At 49.6% G+C, this 23,881-nt stretch overlaps 1 protein-coding gene across 2 annotated transcripts in view; it reads right to left on the reverse strand.

Moving 5' to 3' along the window:
- Positions 1-23,881, reverse strand: part of ETS1 (ETS proto-oncogene 1, transcription factor) — a 77,137-nt gene that overhangs the window by 47,665 nt on the left and 5,591 nt on the right. The window contains exons 2-3 of one of the 2 annotated variants that reach the window (XM_068418287.1): positions 22,601-22,683; positions 20,380-20,524 (exon numbers count right to left, since the gene is read on the reverse strand). In XM_068418287.1, coding sequence (XP_068274388.1) covers positions 20,380-20,524; positions 22,601-22,672 — 217 coding nt within the window. In that variant the 5' untranslated portion in view covers positions 22,673-22,683. Of the gene's footprint in view, positions 1-392; positions 751-20,379; positions 20,525-22,600; positions 22,684-23,881 lie in introns of those variants that run through there. The other variant, XM_068418288.1, reaches the window with a different exon arrangement.

Raw genomic sequence — 23,881 nt, forward strand, 5'->3', positions numbered from 1 at the left:
TAAGGGTGTCCTGAGGAGCTCGTAAATAAGAAAAAAACCCATCCGAGTGCATCTGTCCTGTCTCCAAGCCGGAGGTGCTCGCCTACATCCGCGCAAGGATGCCAGAAGCATGAGAAAAGGAGGCTGGAGGGGCGGCGGGTTGATTTTTAAAAGAAGTGGCGGGGGGTGGAAAGTCTTAAAACTGCTCGGAAAGGCAGTTCGCCTTCCCCCGGCGGTGCTGCGGCGCAGAGCCGCGGGTACCCTTCATTTTCCCGTCGCAAAGACATCACCCCCCCAAAAAAACCCCAACCCTGACCAGGCAAATACTTCCCCACCACCGCCCTCGCTGCGAGAAAGAAGGAGACGGGATCCGCGGGGCTCCCCGGCCGGGGAGGGGAGGGCAGGGCGCTTACCGGGGGACGGGAAGAGCTCGATGTCCACCTTCTCCGTCTTGATGATGGTGAGATCCACCGCCGCCTTCATGGCTGGGGCAGCGCCGCGGGGGCGTCGCGCCGGGGACCGGGGGGAGGCGGCGGCGGCGGCGGCTGCTGAGCCCCGCCGTGCGCGGAGCGGGGCGCCCGGGGCAGCGGCAGCCGGGCGCCTGCCTCCCTCCTCCTCCTCCTCCTTCTCCTTTTCCTCCTCCTCCTCTCCCCTTTCTTCCTCGCTCTTCTCTCCTGCCCCGCTCCGCTCCTCTCGCTCCTCCGCTGCCCCTTCCGCGCTCCCTCGCTGCCGCTCCGCCTCGCCCGTCCCCCGCCGCCGCCACCGCCCCGGCCCGGGCTGAGCCGCCGAGGGGAGGGCGCTGGGCCGGCCCCGAGCGGTGACAGCGGCGGGGAGGGACCCGCCTGCCCCCGCCCCGGAGGCGGCACCCGGCGCCGCGGGGAGCGGAGCCGGCGCTGCCCCGGGCTACGGAGGAGCGGCGGGGGCCGGGGAGGCGAGAAGTCCGGGGTGGTGGAGGGTGCGGGGTGATGGGGGTGCGGGGTGATGGGGGTGCGGGGTGATGGGAGTGTGGGGTGATGAGGGGTTCAGGGTGATGGAGGGGAGTCTCAGCGCATCCAGCACAAAGTTGGGTGCTGCTGCACCTCTGCCACGACCTCCGCTTACATCCCAGCCCCAAAACACAAAGGGAAAAAGAGGAGTTACAGTTTTAGCACAGGGAAAATCACAGAATCACAGAATCAACCAGGTTGGAAGAGCCCTCTGGGATCATCGAGTCCAACCGTTGCCCTGACACCACCATGTCAACTAGACCATGGAACTAAGTGCCATGGCCAGTCTTTTCTTAAACCCCTCCAGAGATGGTGACTCCGCCACCTCCCTGGGCAGCCTCTTCCAATGTCTAATAACCCTTTTTGAAAAGAAATTCTTCCCAATGTCCAACCTGAACCTCCCCTGGCAAAGCTAAAATGCCGCTGGCTGCACGCTGCCCTGAGCCAGATCCATGGTGGCCTGCCAAAAACTGATGTTTCTTGAAGCCAGGCCAGTTGCCTTCACCCTGCCTGTCTCGACACGAGCCTTTCACGCTCGCATCATGCCTTCACGCTCGCATCACCGGTGCTGCTGCCTGCTTGGAGCAGCCTGACCCGCTCCCACCCACAAGTGCATCCAAACACGCGGGCACAGTCGGGTGGTTGTGCAAGGGCGTGCTTCGTACAGACGGGAGGCCGAAAAGGTCTGGGAACAGACTGGATAAAAAGCATCTTAAAGATGCAAGATGAGTATCATACCAGCATGGCATGAAGTTAACAGAAGAATATCGGTTTTCACGTGAAATATGTTTTATTATATTTAGGTAGCACAAACTTCAGACCACAAACGGCAGAGCAGAAGGGAGATTATGACTCACAGATGTCAATTTACCGGTACAAGTGTTAACAAAAAAAAAAAAAAAAGTCATTAGCAACCAGCTCTTGTGGTTCTCTCACTCCGAAAGTCTTAACAGTCTCCTAAACGCTGGCAGAGCGTTAGCTCCGGCTGCAAGTTCATCTTTCAGGCGCTTCACCCATTGACAAGCACCCCCATTGCCAATTTTACAGGCAAATTGTGTTTCTAATTTACTTGCAAGCTCAGTTACGGGCAACCTATTCCCACAGCAGCGGAGTAGGACCAGCCATTCGCTGTGTGACCCATATATAACCTCCCTCCGTGTGCTTTGGAGAACCTGAGCTGTGCTCAGGAAGGGCACAGGGCTTGAAACCTCCGGTGGCAGGTCCTTCGTTTGAAATCTACCACAGGAATGAACCTGGAAATCCGAAAGTGGAAAGAGGATGGCTGTAAGGATAAAACTTGGTCCCCGTTGCCTCTCCCTGGGATAATGGGCTTGCACCTGCCCTTCGTTTTGGGTTTCTTTCCACACAGGATGGACAGCAATGTTTGAAGGAAGAAACTATAGAGGAGATTTAGCAGAACATATCCAGTTGAAAATCAAAAGGGGATTCAGGAGAAACAGCTGCCTTTCTGGATGATCCCTTCCAGAGCAGGCTTGGGAAGAGAAACCCGATGCAGTTATCACAGCCTGACAATCTTTCCCTTCCTACACCTCGCTCGGCGCGCTGCGAGCTCCCAGGCGAGCGTGCGCGCAGGCAGGCTGCGACCCCGCGGCGGGGCGAGTGTGGGAGAGTGCGTGCGTGTGCAGGACCAGTTTACACAGCTGGCTGCGGGCCCTTGGCCGCGGCGACGGAGCCATCAGAAAGCACCTGCGGTCCCAACCGTATTGAAACGAGCCGAGCGTCCCCCTCGCTTCGGCGGCGCGCGATAATCCACCCTGCTCGGGGCGAGCGCAGCCCCCCAGGCTGAAACAGGTCACCGGGGCTCGCTCGAGCGGGCGCTGGCGGGGATGGGCTGTCGACACCGTGTAGGAGAAAGCTCTTGTGAGCAAAGATGGTCCCAGACGGAGCTGCTGGAGGGATTAAAAAGCAGCACCAGAGGAGGCAACGGTGCTGTCTGTGCTTTAGCCTTGCTCCTGTGGGCCAATGCATTTGGCTTGGCCTCTCCTGCGAGCGTTACAGTGTTAAGGACTGGCTGAACTCCAGTGCACCTGTAATGGGGCTCCTTCTCTTCTGGACCAGTACAAAGTCTTTAATAAAGATCTTTCTTGCAGCTTGTGTGTTTTTTATTAGGGAAGGTACACGCGCTCTTGGCATCCCGGCTCAGCCCTCACCCCGCAAAGCTGATGACACTAAGCTACAGCTTGGTGCAGCACAGCTGCGGCGAAGCTTTGAGCTCCTCCGCTCCCCTGCCTCACCCACCCTCCATGCTCCCCCAAATTTCTGTTTCATTTTCCTCATGCAATGTACAGCAGCCCCTACATGTGGGGAAACTGGAAATGCTTCCAAAAGCAGCAGTGAGGCAAAAACCCCCAAAGTGGAGGAAAAGAACGGAGAGGCCGCGGACAGAGATTTCCTCCCAGGGCAGCTGAATCTCTCCTTCGAACTCGGCTCCGTCCTAGAGGCTGCCTTAATTTGTGTTCACTTCAGAGCCTGCAACATGAAAGCCCTGGCTCTGAGCTCCAGCTGAGCCGCTCAATGGCTCAGTGTTCGCAGAAGGCATGGAAGGAATCCATTGATTAGTTTCTTCAGCTGGGATGTGACCATTTGGAGTCCAAGACCTGCCAAACATGACTTCGCCTCAGCAACTGGTTCCTATTTGCTGCTTACAGGCTTTAGAAAAATCTTTCCTCTTCCACATCCAAGTCTCACCCTCCTTTTCCATTCTGCCGTTATTCAACGTTAATATCTATTCAGGCTCTCTCCTGTCGAGGGAGGATGCTGAGTTGCGGAGAACAGCCCTACTGCCATTAATATAGCCAAAAGATTTTGCCGTTGATCGGAGATAACCATCTGCCCTCCCTCCACAATGCAGCCTGACTGTTTTTCAACAGTTTGGAACAAAGCAAGGACAGGCAGTAATGCCACATTGTTCCCAGGGACGCTGACTAATCTTGGTTTAAAAGAATAATAATTATTATTCATTTAGCATCGAGGAAAGGTGTTACGAGACCGGAGCCTTTGCCGTGGTTTCCAAACGTGCAGTGTGGGCAGGGCTGCTCTTCCGTGAGCCCTCTCCTGCAAACGGGCAGCTGCTGGCTCTCCTCCAGGTGTCACGGAGCTGGGATGGCTTCTCCTCTCCCTCAGATTTACCCTTTCTCGGGGTTAGGTGTTACTGGTAGTCTGGAAAAGCAGCTTTTCCTAGCGCTGCTGCTACCAAACCGCGGCCACCTCTGGGGTGAAATACGGCGGCTACGTACTAACGCAGAGCAACACCACCCAGCTGTTATGGAGAGGAAATGAAGAACACCATATCCAATTAAAACTGCAGGGGGATATTTATAGCAGAACGTAATTAGCCAAATTGGAGCCTTCCCCAAAACTGCCATGAGATTTTTAATGACCGCAAGCGGTCACGGCTTCGGTTTGATGTTTTGTCAAGTAAACAATATCCAGAGGGCATGAGACAAAAATCAGGAGCAAAGGGGAAGGTGTGTGGGGGGGGGGGAGGAAAGTGTCGTGCAATTCCAGGGAGAAACGGAGACATGAAAGGATTTATCGTAAGGGGGACACTGTTGGAAAGAGCAACAGCCACCACTCTAAGAAAGGAAAGAGCAGGGAGGTGGCTCTGGGTGTGGAGGTGGCCCGCTGCAATGAGAGGAAAGAGCAAGCAGCTGCCGTGACCGTTCCCCTGGGAGATACCTTTCCTGGAATTTAAAATGATACGAGAAATTATTTCAAGCGCCGTAAAAGCTGGGAAGTATTTGAGTGAGTTGTTTTATGCTGGTAAAAGGACTACATTAGTAGTCCTGGTGACTACAGCCTCCCCTTTTTGGCTGTGGAAATAGAGCTCATTAGTCAGCACGTACTGCGTGTACCCCCCGGGCTGTCTGTAGGCTGTCCTCAGATCTGGAATTTGTGGCCAGGAGGTGATGACCATCACGAAAGCGTTGGCTCCTCCGTGACCCAGATGGCTGTGGCCTCTGGGGTCCCCTCGCTGCTCAGCGATGTAGGGCTGGAGTCACGGAAAGTTCCCATCCTCTGCGCTGTGTGTGTTAAAAGCAAGTTTCTGTTCACGCTGCGGAGATCCAGACTTCAGGATCAGCCCAGAGACAACGCTGCCACAATACCGTCCTCTGATTGCCCTCCAGGCGCGAGCAGAGGAAGCTGCCTCCGAGCCTCCTCGACTCCTGCTCTCATTAACTTCCCAGCGGAGATGGCTCACAAAAGCATCTTTGTGGCCAGCTAGGCATCAGGGCTCCAGCGCACACACTCCCTGCGTGGCTGCGAGGGAGTGACAGCTCCGGTCAACACGCCATAGGCACCTCAATCAAGTCTCACAAGCTGCTCGAGCATCTTCAAGTGCCTCCTGCTATTGGTTTCCCAGAGGTCCCACGCTGATTCATAACCTGATTAGCTAATCTGGGCTCGAGGAATGTAATTCTGCCTTGACTTTAGTTGGCGGGGGGTGCTGTCACTCACTCGTTACCCTGCTGGAATAACGGGCTGGATGGAAAATCCTCGTAAGCTGGTCTGCAGCACTGTTTGCTCTCGGTACATTTTCCCTCTCCTCCTCAAGTAACAGCACTGAGTTCTTGGTAAACATAACCTGAGGGGTTTTGCAGTTTAACTCTTGATATTCGCAATTACTCTGAGCACACAGAGATGATACACATCAAACCTCCCCCCTAGGACCTCTCATCTTTGGTCAGATCTCTTGGGCAGCCTCTTTCAATAGCAGAAACAAATGCAGCCAGCTCAGACTTAAGCAACTCATCTCTGCTTGTGACTTCACCCTTGGTATTCACTAATCTCTGGTGACAGATGTTACTGAACCGATTTCTGATGGTCCTTGAGATCCTCTTCCCTGGGACACAGGTGAGGGATTACGAAGGAGAGGCAATGGGATCATTGCTAGTGACAGGGTGCAAGAGATGGAAGTTTAATTCCTGGTCAATATTTCTGCATGAACTCTTACAAACCCTTGTGCCTCCATCCCCCTTTTTTAATGAAACGACACTTTCTCGCTTCACAAGGGGCTGGGAGCATCAGCTCAGCAGTCCTGAAGGAAAAGCTCAGGGGCTGGGGACCGTGATGGAGTCTCGCTAGAGAGAGATTTGAGGGGAAAGCTGAGGAAAGAGAACTGGGATTCCCACCCCTTGTCACGCAGGACCCTGGAAGGCACAGACACTGATCCAACAGCCAAGATCCCTCCAGCCCAAACCACTGGTCATGGTGGGACATAGAATCATAGAATCACAGAGTCAGCATGGTTGGAAAGGACCTTTAAGATCATCGAGTCCAACCGTTAACCCAGCACTGCCAAGGCCACCACTAACCCGTGTCCCTCAGCACCACATCTACACGGCTTTTAAATCCCTCCAGGGATGGAGACTCCACCACTGTCCTGGGCAGCCTGTGCCAGTGCTTGACAACCACGTTCTCTTACATGATCACACAGCCAGTCTATGGAGATAATTCAGCGATGGACGCAATTACCCCACACACACCATGTCCACAGCAAGATGAGACCCACACTAGCAATTAAAGCCCTAAACCTGCCCTCCTGAGACAGGCTTTGCTGGCGTAGACAGCCCTTCAGCCCACCACATCACTCCTGGGATGAAGGATCCTCCTGCGTATGTGTTTCAAAGAGGAAAAACCCTCGCCCGGCGCTGGAAACCTCCTCACTTGCGATTGTCTCCGCTTGGCAGCCCAGCCCGATAGTGAATAAACGAGAGAGAAATATTCCTCTCTACACGTGTTTGGGTTTTTCGGGGTGGTTTTCTTGGACGGCGATCCTGGCTCTGCAACAATACCCGTCTTGTTCGGCCCAGCGCTACAGAGCAGGCTTGAATAGATCTGTCTAAAATTATAAGCGGGCAGCCCCTGGGCTCTGAGAGATCACAGGCCACATGCTGGGGCTGAACAAAGACTCTGCTATTTCCTAACAATTAGGCCAGCTAAAAGGACATCTATCTCCTTCCATTAGAGCCACCACGTGCCTCCCAGTCAGTCCATTGTAAAGCTAATTAAATAACACGCCTCTCTCCCCATGAGGGTCTCCTGATTAGTTCACCTCGATCCTAAATCCTTGCTGGTGTAAATGGGGAAGAGACAGCTGGTCAGCAGGGGCCTGCGACTCCGGTGGAAGTATGGTCACCCATCTACAGCTGTCATCATCATCATCATCATCATTAGTTATTTCAGGTTTTTAAATTATCTTCATAAAGCTGTGGAACGGAGATCTTGAGATACAAGGGGGTTCAGCACCCAAACTGATTTGCCTCCCTTTCCCCTTCCCCACCGCCTGCAGCAAGAGTTGTGAAAAGAGCTGATTTATTTATTTTTTTGTGCTTTGTTGGTAGTTGGAGGAAAAAAGCAGACGTAAATATTTTTTCTAAATGTGTTTCGGGTTGATGCAAACCAGTTTGGGTTTTTTTTCACATGCTTCTCATTGGGCTAAAAGAGCAAAAAGCAAATAAACATGGAAAATGGTGTGTCATTAACCTGAGCTCTAAAACTTTCTATTTTTGCACTTTTAAAATGGGAAGAAATTTCAAAATGGAAAAAAAAAAAAAGCCAATTAAAAATAATCTGTTAACAAACCCTCTTTTCACCCAGTTAGTTCACCTCTTCGAGGAGGTTTCTGTAGGAGGGGGAGGTCTCTGATGCTGATGAGCTGGGATGAATCTGCCTTTTTAGCTGGGAAGCCTGTGTTTTAGCATCATGGGTGAGACGAAACAAAACATCTCTCTGATGCTTGGAGTTTCCTTCCAATCTGAAAATTAGTTCTGGCAAGTCAAGAAAACTCATTCAGACATCACAGGGACTGTCTGCAATGTCCTGGGCAATGCTTCAGGGAGGCCAGGGGCCACCACAACCCACCATCTGTCCCTGGAGGAGGTCAACATGACCCTTCTGCCATGCCCAACCTGCACCAGCTCAAGCCCAACGCTGCGCGTGGTTTTTCTCTCCCTCAGCCCATCTCAGCTCTTTGGGGTGAGCTGGGTTTGCACCACCACGAGTGCACAGGCTCGCACAACAGCACAAAACTGCTAAATCACTCCAGATGTTCAACACCTTTTCTCACACACTCCCAAGACCCGGAAGAAATAGTTTCCTTCTGCCAAATCTTCAGTCAGAAATAGTTGCGAATATCCCCTTTACCCCCTTTAAATCATTGTTTTCCACCCTTGGCTATTTAAATCATTATTTTCACACCGAGAGAGCGTGGCTGGAAAACTGGGAAGGTGGGTCAACAGACTAATGAGCTGATTTCCTGTGGACCTTCAGCTCCAGGCTTGAAACAGCTGGACCTGCCGCTGCAGACGGAGCTCCATCCATCCAAGGAAAACAGAGCCCATTCCTCAGCTCTTGTGGTAGGGAGACAGCGGGAGGAAGGACACAGAGGAGGAGGCAGAGCTTGGTTTTATTTTAATGGGAACAAAAGCTTGACTCTGTTTTCCAAACCCATGAGCTGCCCGTGCTGCTCACAGCCATCCTGAGTAGCAGCCGCTGTTGGAGCCTGGGTGGGAAAATGCTGGGAAGCTTAAGCTGTAGAAATGCATCAGTGCTTGCCAGGAAAGATATTAATTGGGGGGGGGGGGGGTGTGTGTGTGTGCATGTTCATAGGTTTTTATTGTGAAAGCACAAGGATCAACTCATTGCCCATTGCTATCGAAATCATATTTACCCTGCACTCAGGCAATGCAAATGTTTTACATTGAATAATCAAGTTTTACAGGGACATATCAATCAAAGCCAGGTAAATCGTCATTAAAAGACGTTACATGACTTGCTTGCAGGCCTACAAGTTGTTGGTACAACAGTCAAGCCCAAAACATAACCCAGGAGTGTGCTACTCAGCCCTCCAGCTGCTTTGCAACCCCAACAGCTGGGTCTGACCGCTTCATTCATCACAAACCTACCAAAAAAAAGGGCAAGAGCCAAGAAAAAGATGCCTTGTATTAACTGCCTGTCTCCCCTCACCCAGCTAGTGCCCTTGATCCCAAAGCTATGGGAATGGCTCCACAAGCCACTTGATTAATAAGAGCCCAGGGGGGAAAAATCGTTTATATAACCTCGTCTTCTCTAAACTTCCTAAGTGCTTTAGAAAGTGGCTGCCCTGGAAACCCAAACTGGAAACGAAAAATATTATCTCTTCCATTTATAAACATCTCTGGTGCTAATGAAGTGAGGAGCGGCAGCGACGGGGAGGGGAGCATCGAGATGCGCTTGGCAGGCGTGGGAGAGCCCCGATAAAACCATTTCGTTTCAGGTGGGTGTGGAGTGGAAAGTCCTCCCACTGCGATCCAGTGCCACTGTAGGCTGCTGACTGCAGCGCTGCGAGGCCCCTGGGGAGGGATTTTGGAAGATGGATGGTTATGGAAGTATCTGCTACGCTAAACACAGAGGCAGACCGACAGCCTTACTAGGTGCAAATGTGGGGGGAAGGAAGACAGGGCGACACGAACAAGGCAAGAGCAGATGGATGAAACCTTAAAAATCAGTTCCCTTAACTGATGAACTCAGATGAAGCATCAAGTCCTGATGTTGGCAAGCAGGGAGTGTGAGTATTGGTACTTACTGTGCACGCATAGTTTGTGGCACAAACTGCACAGACCAGGCTTCTTGTGCATGTCAACAGAGCACGTCTGTTTACACCAATCTGGTCTAAATAAACATATGAGTTGTCCAGATTAAGCTCTTGAGTTCAACCAACCTCTCCCTTGCAGCCCCTCAGACATCCATCTGAATCAGAGAGCCAGGAGAAGTATTCTGCAGAATAATCCAACCTAGTTCTCCATTTTCTTTCCATGCTGGCATTTCCCATGGAGATTTGTTTTTGCATCAACACAGCCAGCACCAGAAAACGCTGAGTTTTGGCTGGAAATGTTTGGATTTCATTTTGACAAAATATTGATGATTTCCGCAGAACAACCTGTCACTTTTGGCAACAACAAGAAGAAAAGTAGAAAAGCCGTATTTCATCTAGATAGGGGACTGAGCTGACACCCAGCCTGGAACTCGACACAAGTGGAAGGCAAAGCAGGCTACTGGGTTGCCTTGTTACCCTGTCATTTTGATTACTATAAAGCAAGGGAAACCGCTACTACTTTCATGTAGTAGCTGTTTGCCTGGATAGAAACACAACCAAAGCTGCCAGACAAAGGAAGCATCTGGTCTCCTGGGGTTAGGCAGTAACGAGATGCAAAGCAGGGGAAGAGAAGGACTGATCATCTCTGGAGACATTTCACTCGAGAAGCAGATACCCCAAGGTTGCTGTGTGAAGAAGAGCTGGTCCAGGGCAGGACTGAGATGCCAGCTTTATTTCCATCACTACCTTCCATAATTATTCATGCCTTTTGAGCCTGCAAAATTTTCTTGGGCTGAAATCTCCCAAGTGCAGCCTCTTCTGTGAGATGCCTGGAACTGACCAAATTAGAAATTTTCCATGAACAGGCTCCCTTGGGGCACCTCCTCCTTTTTTCCTATTCTACCTCAATGCTGACATCAGTCTGGCCAAAACGAGTGCCCTCTGGCCCCCCTTGAACTTAGGACGTGGAGAGTGAATCACACAAACTAAGCAAGAAAGGCATTTCTGACTCCTGAAAAATAGTTGCTGATGAGTTAAGGAGATGTAGTTTGGGCCAGCTCTTCTTAGAAATCAAATCTCCGCTTTGGTGGAGCAGTTTCTTTTGCTCTGTCCCTTTTGTGCTACGGGAAACATGAATATCTGCAAGTGTTTTTGCTACCCCACACGCCCCTGCTCATGCAGCATATGCCGTATCAGCGGCCTTGTTTCCCTTTCCAGGAAGGGAAGTCCTGTCGTGAACTTTATTATATTGCTTTTTGGTGCGTGTGCCCCTTCACTGCTCCGTGCCGAAGTCGATGGCAGCATTCCCACTGAGTGGGTTGAAGCCAACCCTGTTTTCCCGCAGGCTCACCGCAGGCTTCAGGGGTTTCAAGGCTAGATCCTGGCCTTGAACCCTAATCTGCCCTTGCAGCGTTGTGGGGAAAGAAACAACACCGAAAGAGGAGTCCAGCCTCTAAGAGGGGATCAGAGGTCTCCAAAGGAGCTCCCAAAGGATGGACCTGCGCCGCTCACGCTGGCTGAGAATCTTTCGTAAGCCTAACACTGAAAATAAGCCCACGTGCAAATTCCACCCTCCGTCTCAAGCTTTTCCCACACCTCACTCGAGTCATTTGGAGGCCAGCAAGCCTCCCGCTGCAAGTCTCCCATAGCTCTTCTGCAGAGAAACCATCCTCCCGACGTGCACACACAACCTCGTTAGCCCTGCTTGTTGCCAGAGAGGCAGCCTTCCTTCCCGGGAACCAGCTGCAGAGAGAGAAACTGTATTTCATCTATTGTGAAACAGCCAACAATTGACCTGCTGCAACTTTTTCAAAGCCTATTGATACAAAACCTCACAGGGGAAGGTCTATCCGGTGGGCTGTGTAAACTTCAGCACGTGTTCAGCAGCCTCAAGGGCTCAACCACGCTAGCAGCTTGGTGTCACTTAAGACGTCTATTTTTTTTTTTTTACAATAACAAGCACTTGTACAACACCATTCTCCAGGGGCTTCCAGCCACTGCCTGACCTCAATGAATTAAGCATCACAATAAAATGTGTAATGAATTAATCATCTGCATCTTCAACGTGAGAAACTGCTACGCAGTAGCTCACAGGCAGCCTTCTGAATGACTTAGGCATCTCACTCCAAGTCAGTGGGGTTTAGATGCCTAAAGACTTTCTGTTGAGTGATGTAGCCAAGGTTTTCCAAATCCCAGCTGTAAGATCTCAGCCTGATCTCCTAAATCTGCTGTCCTTATCCCTGAGAACCCTTCCTCTATAAAAAGACAATGGATACTGGGGAAGAGCCACCAGGACAGAGAGCTCAGGTGAACGTAACCACCCTACCATCTGAGAGGAGGATATTGCATTATACAGATCAGGCACTGCAGGGTTCTTTCAGTCAAACAGTTGATTTCTGCAGAGCAGGAATGAAGAGGAGAGATGCTAGGAGAGCAGCAAGAGAGCATGGACCCCATATTTCCCCCCCAGGAGCTCCAGACAAAGTGAGAAACTTCACGTGCACAAAACAGGGTCTAGTGAACAAGGTGCAGAAAGCACACCACATTTGAGAAAGCTGAGACCTGGGTCTGCTCTGAAAAGGAGGAATCATTTCCATCCACAATTAACAGTAGGGGCAGCTTGAGTGGGTTTCTATTCAGTTTTAGAAAGAGAGCAGAGAGATGCAATGGCTTACAGGGCTTTCAAGGAATATTCGTCCTAATCCTGTCCTTACTCTTGTATGGCCCTGAGCATAGTATTTCTCCTTCCTGCTTTTCATCTCTCCAGCCTGCATATAAGCTCCTTGCATGGGGCACAGGACAGTCCAATCCTCCTGGAGGTGTCTGTGTGTTAGAAATAACAATTAAAAAAATAAAACAGACCATCCTCATACAACTTGCCCCCCTCCTCAAATGTCTGACAGCCTGGTTTCTCAGACTGAAGTGATGCAAATAGCTCAGATAAGGTTCAGATAAAGTATCTGAGCTCTCAAGGGCTTATCTGAGCTGAACACCAACTCCAAAAATTCTGAAATTTGCCCTGTGGGACTATCTCCATAGAGCTTGATTTCCATCTGAAGCCTCGACCTCCAGAGGCTGCAGAAACAGCTACTGTTCAAATGCATTCTTGAGATAGCAGGGAGCGACGGGGCAGGTCTGCAGCTCCCCTTTCGTGCGCTATCTGGGGCTTTGCCTTCTGGTGGGAATGTTGCAAGAGCTGGGCTGATGGCTCAAGGAACCGGTGACGGCACCTTTCACCGCCAGCGCTTACACGGTAACAGATGAGGTAAAACCTTCTTCGGTGGTGTCAATGGAAAGATCACTTTCCCTTGGCTACAAAGTGCTCCGTGGTGGCTTTTCCTTTCAGTCGTGTTCCCCTGCTAGCAGAGGGAAGGCTTGCGGGAGAGCACTGGCTTAAGGTGCTGCATCACAAACTCCATCACAGACCACGTCAGCGTGGGCATCGTGCTAAGATTTGGGGTTTCCAGAGCAGCCTGGATGCAACAAGGAGCTGGGTGCAAAACCCATCCGGGCTTCTCTGAAAATCTCAGCCTGGTAGGATGTAAAGTGACTCAGCGACGGCAGCAAGGAGCTCTGCTCCAACAGGCCCAGGCTCGCAGTAACAGACAATCTCTAATATTCATTTACAGGAATAAGCATTGATGCTTAGAGATCCAGCCTTTCTGAAACGCAGGTAGCTGCAGCGGCCTCCAAATGTGTGAGACCTGGTAGGAGCATCCATTTATAGTCTGCAACTCAAGACTGTGAAAGGAGCCAGGGGAAGTCCAAGGCTGGGAATAGAGAGGGTAAATTGAGATCTCCTTGTAAAGCCGGTACAAAGGGCCCATTAGCTCACTTACACCTGGACTACAGTTATTCTTTGTCCTGCAGGAGCATCAAGGGTCCTCCATCTTACAGCCAGATCCCATGTGCTGGTTACTCTACAAACACAGGAGTAAAAGACAGAGGGAAGGATTCCTCCTCGAAGGGTTTGCAACCAAATAATCAGTAACCTCATCATTTATATACCTAGTGCAAACCTAGCAAGGATGAAAAAAAGAGCTTTCTGAAAACCGTTCGAAGCTCTGCAGAAATTACCCCCAAATCTCGCTGATTCAAGCAGAGAAAGATTTCCTCTCTGTAGAGGTTTGCAACCGTCAGGCAGAATTCTCAGGCAAGAATAACGATGAAATTCTATAGGATGGCTCATAAACCATAGAAAAAAAAAAGCTTTCATTTCCTACTACAACATTCCCAACGGCTCATTCCCAACGGGCCGGCATGCCAAAGAGCTGCTGCAGAGCGCTGGCTCCCCTTCCGCACCGGCGCTTCGCCCTGGCTAAAAACCAGGGATCGGGGGGGGGAAATGTGTGGGCAGGCTCCGGGCTCAGCGCTCAGCTGTGTTGGCAGCACCAGGGTTAACCGCGGCGGCGCCCAGTAATGCAATGATTTCTGGTTTATTTCAGCAAGGGAAGTGTGTCCCGGCCTGATTAGCCCAATGGTTTCCTCTTTTCCCATAACCTCCAGACCCCCATGGCCTAAGTGTTTACTTTCTGAAATAAAAAATCTGCTAGTGTTTTTCTTTTTTCGGGGCATGTGTATTTTGGGAGGATTCGGGGGGAGGAAAGTGGAGAGGGGGAGTTGAATGGGATGGGAGGCTTGCATACACCTCCCTTCTTTCTCCCACCCCTCACCCCCAGCTCCTTTCCAGCTGCAACCTCTGAGCTGAGACTTCTGGCTTCAATGTGTGTGAGAGAGAGAGAGAGAGAAAGGGAGAGAGAAACGTATTAATGAGAGAGTTCAGTCTCTTGCTTCAGCAGCTATAAACATAGCGAACATCTGGAGGGAGAGAGAGGTGCTTCACGCTGCCAGGAGCTGAAAGAAGCAGGCTGTTTTCAGGGTCCCAGCTCCCCGTGCTCCCCACGTCCCCCTCTATGCACATAGCTCTCCTGGCATCACCCAGCCAGCCCTGTCCATCCAGAGAGAAAATAGTAGCTGGCTTCACTTACACTGCCCTCCTTACTCCATGCCAGCACAGCAAAGCCCACCTAGGTGCTGCTACAAGAAGGGCTGTCCACGTGCAACCCAAACCTTCTAGGGAGGGTGCTCTGCTGCCCAGTATCCCCAGAGGCAAGTGCTCGTGGGTCTGTAGGCAAAGGAGTTTGGGAAAGCTCAAAAAAAAAGCAGCTGTGCTTTGCGTGGCCTGCCTGAAGCAAGTGTTTGATGGCGCAGGATAGCCTTCTCCTCTGGAAAAAGAAACAGGTACATCCACCTCACTCCTTCCCTACAGAGGGATCAGTCCTACTCCAAGACCAACCCAAAACAAGACGTCTTCTGCAGTCCTCCTCAAAGCATCATGGAAGCCCTGGGTAGCCTGTTGCTTAGTCCCTTTCCTCCTTGACTCTACATCGAGTCTTCCTTCCTCACGGTACACTGAAGCTGCCAGTGCTGCTGCTCATTTTCGTGAAGGTCCTGGTGCAGCATGCTAAAGTTTTGCCTCTTGCTGAGCTCCCGTCCCTCTGTTATATTGGAGGCGCTCAGCAAATCTGCAGGCGTCACCCAAAAACCAAGCAACAACCTTCCCGTTTTCACCCAGCCTCATCCAGGAGACAAATGCCCTGTTCAGATACACGGTTCCTCCCTGCGCGGCAGCTGATCCCCAGCTGACACCAGTCTGCAGCTCAAGTGGGAAAAGAGCTCAGCGCTCGTTCTCTGGTGGTGACCCAACAGGCAGGGAGCTCCCTTGGGTTTTGTCTTTGAGAGGCGAGACAGGGATTTTTCCAGAGTCAGGCAGGAAAAAAATGGAAAAGTGAAAGCCCTGGATTTTTGTCATTCTGTTGCATTCAGTGCAAATAAACCTCTCCAAGTGGTGCCTTGCAGCAGGTTGCAGTGGGGATGCAGAGGGAGCATCACTAGGTGTCACAGGGTCGCCTGCATGTGTTTTCCTCACCTGCGAAACAACAGCGATCCACACAAACCAGACACTGAGTCCAGCTCCCACTGAAGAGCAAACCAGTAACTGCTCAGCATCCTTCACAGGGCCCTTGCAAAATAAGACACCACAGGCAGCCCACGGCTCTGCAATTCATTCACAAGGCATAGAGGGATCTTTTCTCTCCACCAACACATTGGAGTAAGTGCTCTTAATGGAGAAAATTATGCATGTCCTTCAACAAACACAGAGTGCCCAAGAATGGTAGGTGTGACATGCCTTTAACTGGAGCCAATGAAACACCCAAAGACTGCCAGGAAGAAAAAGGGTCAAAGAAAAACCCATTCCAACCAGGCTATAAACAGCACCAAACCCCAAGGCGCACGAGAGGGCCAGAGGATGACAACAGAGCCCAGCAGAAAGGGCTCATTCATCCCTCGGGGCCGGAGCGAATGGCCAGGGAGGGCTGTGGATTGGGGGAACCACCGGCAGCAGGTTGGGCAGAGGCAGTATTTTGTGCGTGGCTTTTGTTGAGCCTTGAAATGAATTAGCATCCATCACCTCGGCTCTTGCTCATCCCTCCCTGTGGTGGCTCACCCCTTTTTTTCTCCCTCTGTTCTGTTTCCCTTCACCTTCCTCCACGTCCTCCCTTGCCCACTCCTCGTTTATTAAGGAGGGAGAGGATGGACTGGCCAGTCCAGGAGAGCTGCCTGAGAAGTCCTGCTAGGTCTCAGGCGCAAGCAGATGTGCATGCCCTGTGAAAAGACGCCCATTCATCTCTGCGGAGAGCGTGCGGGGGAGGCGGCAGCAGCGCAGGGGAGGGGGGAAGTGTTGGAGGAGGCTGAGAAAAGGAAGGAGGCCACAGTTAAAAATAGGATAAAAGGACATGAAAAAAAATGCAGATTTTTTTTTTTTAAAAAAAAAGCTTCGCTCGGAAAATGTGCTGCAGCTGGAGAAGCCATCGGGCTGAGCCTGGTCAGCTTTCACCTTCCCCCCCCTCTCTCCTCCTCCCCAAGCCCCCTTCCTCTGAGCATGGGCCTGGAAGATGGCCCAGAAACCACTCACAGAAAGAGCTTTCCTCCAGGGATCTCCACCAGGGAAAGAGCAGGTCTCGCGGTGAAGGAAGGGGCAACGTGGGGAAAAGCAGAGAGAGTTCTCCACGGATGCAGGCGGTCCCCATGGGACTCCTGCTTGCAGTCCAGGCTGAGCTGAGAGCTGGGCTCGGAGGAAGATCACAGCCAGAGTTAGCAGGGTGGGGGCAAAGGGAGGGCATCCCTCTTTTGTCTGCGTGGGCATGGGGCAATGTGGCACGCTGCAATGTGTTGCTCCAGCTACAAGGGCTTTGCTTTCCTGCCAAACCCAGCACTGCACCACTATGGATCAGGCTGCGGGGACCCGACACCCATGAAGCACCAGGAGGTTGGATGCAGGTTTGCTGCATTAGGTACATACCACCCCCAAAGCTAATAAACCCAAAATATTCTGGGCTGAGAGGTGGCACCAAGCTAATGCGGCCAGACAGCATCAGCCACAGACTGGGTAAGGCTGGTGTCTGCACCGTGCCCTCCCGCAGCACCAGCCTGAACCATGCTGGGTGTTGGGGATGAGCCTAAGGTGACACCTTTTATTTGTGACAGTGTCTCAGTGCAAGAAGCCTGACCGAAATCAACAGGATTGCTTTCATCGGCCTGGGAAGAACAGTCAAACCTGCAGCTCTGATTTCTCCTCTAGAAAAGGCTTTCATTTCATTTCTTACCTTACAAATCCCAAAGCCAATCTCATTTGCCTCAGTGAAAGCAACATCACTCCCCTGAATGCTCCTGTAGTGTCCAAAAGGCTGGGAGAACCTTCAGTCTGAGCGTGCTAATTCAGCACAACAACAGTCTGTAGAAACTTCTTCAGCCAGAGTCGTTTCATCCCTTGCTTGCCATTAACAACAGTTTTATCTCCCCTATCACTAAGGAAAACAAACTCGTTCAGAGTGGAAGGGGTTGTCAAAGTGGCCTTGGCTCAAAAAGGGAGCGTAGACAGGACTATGTGCTGAAATTATACCGCTAGCAAGTCTTTTCCTTCACTCCAGTTTTGTGTGTAACCTTGCCTCAGCCCAAAAATATTACCAGAGGGTAATATTAGGATACTATTACCTTTTGAATTAAACATACAGTGCTAAGCGTGGCTTTCAGCATCCTTTCAGCAGCTCTGCCGCTTCGAGCAGACGTGTGGCACCCTTAATCTTGGGTTTAGCTAAGGTGCAATGGCCTCTATGCTCCTATTCCTACCTGTCCAAGGAGCAGAGCTACTTTTCATAAGCAGGCAGCAGCTCCCTTCTTGTTAGTTATTTCTTACCACCTTTGGGATGTGCCCTTTGCTTGCTGTGAACCCAATTTGGGTTGATTTTCTGGGCAATAATAGTCCCAACACATGCACTGCAGCCTGTGGTAGCAAGCTAACAAATAAAACTCGCTCTATACCATTTCTGAATTTTTTGCTTTTTAAACAGAAAACCCAAAAAACACCACCCCCTTTTCTTGTCTTTATCAACAAGCTAAATCCACATCAGGCTTTCCTTTATCCATATCACTGAATAATCTAATCGGGCTTCAAGCACAATGTAAACAAACTCATACAGGCTTCAAAGGCAAAATATCTCCTCTAAACGCAAGCAGCTCTAAAACTTTTAGAAATGTTGTGGGTTTCTATTGCAAGAGGATATATTCACACTTGCATTTTCCTTGTTGACTTGTTTCTTTCACCAACATCAAGACCATGAAAACCAAAATAGCCTCTAGTACACCAGAAGAATAGATGACAAATGGTTTTCATGTGCACCCGAAACACAAAGGAGAAATGAAAGACTGTTCCTAGCGGTATATACAAATAAGAGTTTCCTCTCATTTAAAATTAGAAACTGCTCTAGACTGAAGAAACAGCAGTATTTAAAAAAACAATCAGAGAAAGAGTACCTTTGCATTGCAACAGGAAGAACTGAAAAGTAATTCTTAGGTATTGCAAGAGAATCAGAGGCCTGTCCTACCCATCCCAATGTACCGAAAGTTTGATCAAAACCTATTGGAGACGACAGCAGCTTTTTTTTTTTACTGCCTTCGCTGAGGATTGAACCAGGCTCCAGTCTCTGCAGCAAGAAATTTCACAGACCCAGCATGGGGTAATGAAGATCTGGGTTGCAGATATGTTGGTCCCTGGAGAGAGCACTTTCACAGAAAAGGGGAGAGGGTAAGGAAAAAAAAAAAAGCAAAGAAAACTTTCCAGGCACAGATTTGCAAAATGTTTGAGTAAATCCAAATGCTGCAAGGGCAGATTTCATCAGAGCAGAGTTGACATCATGCTGAGAGAGGTCACCCACAGGAGTTGAGCAAATAGCTGAAATAAGAACGGCTGGGAATAGGCAGCAGAGTTTTGCTCCAGCCACAGGCACAGCGCTCTGCGTCCATCTCCTGTACACACACAACTGCTCACCAAAGGAGAAAAAAAAATCAAAATGCCTGAATATTTGCCAAGAAGAGATTTCAAACTGTACATCTGACCGCAACAGTCACTGGTTCTGCGGAACTCTTTAGCTGCAAAAAGTCTCTAAACATCAGGGCTTTTGCCCTCCCAAGGGGCCAATGTGCATAACTAACGAGCCGGGAACAAGTCACAGAAGACCAGCACATGCCATGCAAAAGCTTACATGGGATTTAAGCGCTTCATGATAAGCTTATGTGGGACTTAAGTGAAACATAAACTTCATATTGGCCCTTCGCAAAGGTCACATTCGTGCAACTTGAGCTCTTTCGCTTGATTCCTGCGGTTGGCCTGTGCCACGGCGTACCTGAGCCCTCTCCTCTGCCACAGCACAACTGTTGCTGATGCCTCATCACCCGTCCCGCAGGCAGGAGGACCAGCTGCCCATCCAACATCTGCGCTGCCGGTTGGTTATACAAGCAGCAGCCCAACCTGCAAGCTCAGCTCTAAGAGTCACAGTCTGAACGAGACACGCAGGGCAAGAATTAGTCACCGGCGATTTTGTAACGACTTTCAAATTATGAATGCATTAGAGAAGATGATCATCTAGTCCAAGTCAGTGAATTGCTTGAGCTGTACAGCACATTGCAACCACACAGCCCTGACAGCACAGCGTGACCACACATCTCCAGTTATGGTTACCTGAAGACCATGCCACCACCCTCCCAAGGAGCAAAGAGATGAGCTACAAAGGCGACAGACCCAAAATTACTACCACAGTGGAATTAAAACTCAGAAGTCCCAGCTCCTTGCAACCCTCCATGGAGGCCACATTGCCTTTCCAAAGCCACCGGTGAGGACATCAGTCCTGCAAACACTATGCGAAAAGTTGGAAATATTGAAGATGCAACCAGCATCATCTCCCAGAGACCCCCATGTCTGTCAGGACCCCAGGGAGCAGTAACCAAGGCTCCAGTTTCTAAATGTAAATCAGGTACATACAGAGCATCAAAATCACTCCCCAAAAGAGGAGAGGGGTTCTCCCAGCTGGGCACATACACCATGACAGGGAAGAAGGAAGCTCCCATCCTTCAGCATCATTTTGAGAGGAGAACAGTTAAACAAAGCAGGTTTAAGGTTTTTATCTGCTTTATCTCCACCAAGGGAGACCCTTGAGGGCCAGCAAGGCAGGTACCAACACAGTGATGATGTGGTAGGTGCCCTATGGCTGCATTAAGAGCAAGACACCCCAATAAACTAAGGACTGGGGCAGAAAGCAAATATAGGAGGAAGGAGACAAGGGGGATACACTGGACAACAAACAAGAGCATGGTGGGCCTTTAAGGCTCGTCTTTTCACCTGAACACGCTGCCAAGCCCCACAGCACAGAGGGGAAAGGCGCCATCCCAGTTTGCAAACCCACCCCCAAAATGGTGTCCTACCCGTGCTGTAGTGCTCCAGGCCGGTGGGCACTTCTTGCGTGGCAGGCTCGTCCCAGAGCGGGCAGCACGTCCTGGGCTGGCAGCAGGCAGCCTGAAAGCCGCAGGTCACCCAGGGATCCTCGCAGGGGCCGGTGGCACCTTGCTTCTGGGAGCAGGAGAGGGGAAAGCGTCAGGGGAGTGAGCCCCCACAATGGCTGCCCTGTGCATGGTGGCAGCGCACCTTTCCTCCCCCAAATTCAGGCACAAAGCCCCGAGACATCAGGGTTTGCTCAGGAGAAATAATGTAATTCAAACTCACCTGGCTGAGGAGTGTCATGACGAGGCCAAAAAGGCCCTTTTTTAAAAAAACATGACGTAAAAAAATTAAGGCCTAGTGAGGCTGCGCTCAGCAAGATGGCGGCGGGGAGGGGGCTGCCCTCAGGGCCGGCTGTGGGGAGGACACCCTCCATGAGAGGGGAAACTTTTCACCCTGCCAGCAAGATCCCTTATTTTTTGGCAGTGTGACGGAGGAGGGCCCATGGCCCCCCAAAAAATGTGGGGGACTGTGAGGGAGTGGAGAGGCCACGGCCCTGCCCGGGTGGCAGCCCTGGCACTATGGGGGAGCCCGGCCCCACGCTGGCAGGAGCTGGGGTAAGCTGTCATATTTATGTGCATATTCTTATTTATGTTGATATTATTTGTGACTATTATGTTTATATTTATGTTTATATTTGCATTATTTATGTTAGTTGTATTTATATGTCCATGGACATATATGCGTATGCATACATACATGTGGTATACACACATGAAGTATATGCACACGTGTATATTTATATAAACTTATGCATTATTACATATATATTACATAATATACTGTATTATTATATGCTTGCACATAATACATCATATGTGTATAACATATTGGTATTGGTTATATGTGTGATATAGGCATGTATATACCCACATGTATGTAATCCTAGGTTATAAATGTCATATATTACACATTTATTTTTATTGCATATAAAGTTATATATTTTATAAATAAATATATAAATATATTTATAAAGAATATATATTTTTAATATATTTTATAAAGAAAATACATGTATTATAAATACAAGCATATAGAGGTGTATGGAAATAATCCCAGGCTATAATTTTCGTTTTATTTTATACACACTTATTTTATACATATATATATTTATAAATGTGTGTATATATAGTGTGTATATATATTTAGATACCTTATATACATATTTACCATATATATATGTGTATATACATATATACCATATAATATATATACGGTACGTATACGTGTATATCTCCATATAAGAGAATAACAACATATACATACATATAAATAAATCCAGGATGTTTTCGGTTTTTATTATTAATATTATTTCCCTGCAGGGAAATAGTTTTACTTCATTTCCAATCAATATTTCAGAGCCAAATGCATGCTTGGAACCATTTAAAGGAAAAATATCGAGCTGTGTTAGAAATACTTCATGTGTCAGAGTGGTCTTTTCTTCCTAATTTGGTGAAAATTTTGCTTTCTAGCAAGTCTTCTGTGCAGCCTGGTGTCTCAGCTCAGAGTTACAGCTTTCATCTGACCTTGCCTAGGATGTTTAACACCGACCAGCATTTTTTGGACAATCGTCTGTTAATGTGATTTCTCTAAATAAAGGTCTGATTTCTCTAAATAAGCACTGTCAAACCTGTCCCATGGCTGCTAGCAGTCGGCACAGGCACGCCCAGGATCACACTCTAACATATATTATACATAACCACCCATCAGCTGCACAGACAGAAAGGAGCTGGCTTGGGAGAGGGAGCACCAAAGTTGTCCAAAAACTCCATCCAACCCAACCGAACATTTTCCAAAGCCTGATCTGCTTTGTGCTGATCCCACTGCATTCATCCACAGCAGGTGAAGGTCAGCATGGGGAGCGGAGGCACGGGGACAATGGTTACCCTAACAATCCTCCTCCGAACACAAGCGCAGGAAATCCGATGCAGCGATCCTATTTCCAGCTGAGGTTTGCAAGCTCGAGGGGTTTCAGATAAGCTCTGGGTAAACACTCAGCATTCGGACGCTGCCCTGAACTACGTGAAACCTTGGAATGATTTAGCGGTCGACACCAAGCCATGTCAGTGAGTGGCTTGGCAAAGTCACAGCAACCAAAGAGAAAATCCACTGCTATGGATAGAAAAATAACCCAAACTCCTTTCTTACCATCACTCCAGGGCGAGCCAAAGGATAAGGGGCTGCGTTGCCAATGGTTGTGTCCATATAGTAACTCATCATCTCAGAGGTGCCTGCAGAAAGGGAGACGGACATTAGATGCCCTGCTGCAGAAAGCATAAAGATTGAGAGCGCTAGCTAAACCTGGGTTTCCTCACAGCCATATAAAGCTAAGGACCAGACTATCCTCTTAATGAGTTTAAGCTGGAAAAGTTAAGAGGAAAAAAATCTGTATTAATAGCAGATATTGTGCTTAGACGTGTTGTACCAACAATGCAAACACACGGATCCGTTAGTGTAAACCGATGAGAGCCTGACAATGGTGAATGAATTATCACCTGGAAGCTGATGGAGCTACTCTGAGGGAAGATGAGATCATATTTCCTTTGCTGTAGAATCGGTGGGAGATTGTTGCCAATTTTTTTCTTTTGAGAAAAGAAAAAAAAGCCAGTTTGTTGAGATCAACACCTTTCCTGTAAAAGTTCCGTGAAAAACAATCTGTTTCACAAAGAACTCCTCTGTTTTCAAAAGATATCTTCTGTTTTCCCGCATTAACTTACATTCCCCTTGCTAAAGCTCTCCCTTGCACTGCTGAGACTTATATACCTGAGTAATTTGCAGTGCACTAAACAACCATCTCAGCCCACAGGAGCATGTCACCGCTTCACATGTCATTCCTAGCATGGGATGTACTCCTCTGAGCAAGTCCTTCTACCCGTTCTGCTCATTAGATGTGATTTTAATCATCAATTAGCCCATTTGTGTCGCTGAGGTGAAGGAGCTGCCATCTGGCTCTGTTTTCAAATATGTAGATGTTTTTCCCCCTCTCCTCTAAATGCACAGTGGAAAACACAGGGCAAATGCACTTACTGTGTTTTGGGGAATATGACTTAAAGGTGTTGGGAGGAAAGAGTAAAGGGGGAGTAGCCTGGCCTCAAAAGGGCTCGCTGGGGCGGGATGTGACTCGGAGCCAAGGGGAATGGCTATTTTCATCGTGCTGGTACACAGCACAGCCTGCGAGACGGAAGAGCTGCCACTGCTTTAACCTCTCTGAGGACACAGCAGCTCCGGCTCCTCTGAAATATCTCCCTTTTGATTTCTGCAGACCTCCTGCGCTACCAACCGTAACGACTGCACGTGCAAACACTGGTCCGAGTCGTCTTCTAGACAGAGCCAGCGCAACCCCGTTACCCTCACCCTCCGCTTCTCCACTGCACCTACAAATAGCTCCTGGAGGCACTGGGAACCAGCCTCCCCTCCACTCCTTCCCTG

Source organism: Nyctibius grandis, chromosome 25 (assembly GCF_013368605.1).
Source record: "Nyctibius grandis isolate bNycGra1 chromosome 25, bNycGra1.pri, whole genome shotgun sequence".
NCBI lineage: Eukaryota > Metazoa > Chordata > Aves > Nyctibiiformes > Nyctibiidae > Nyctibius > Nyctibius grandis.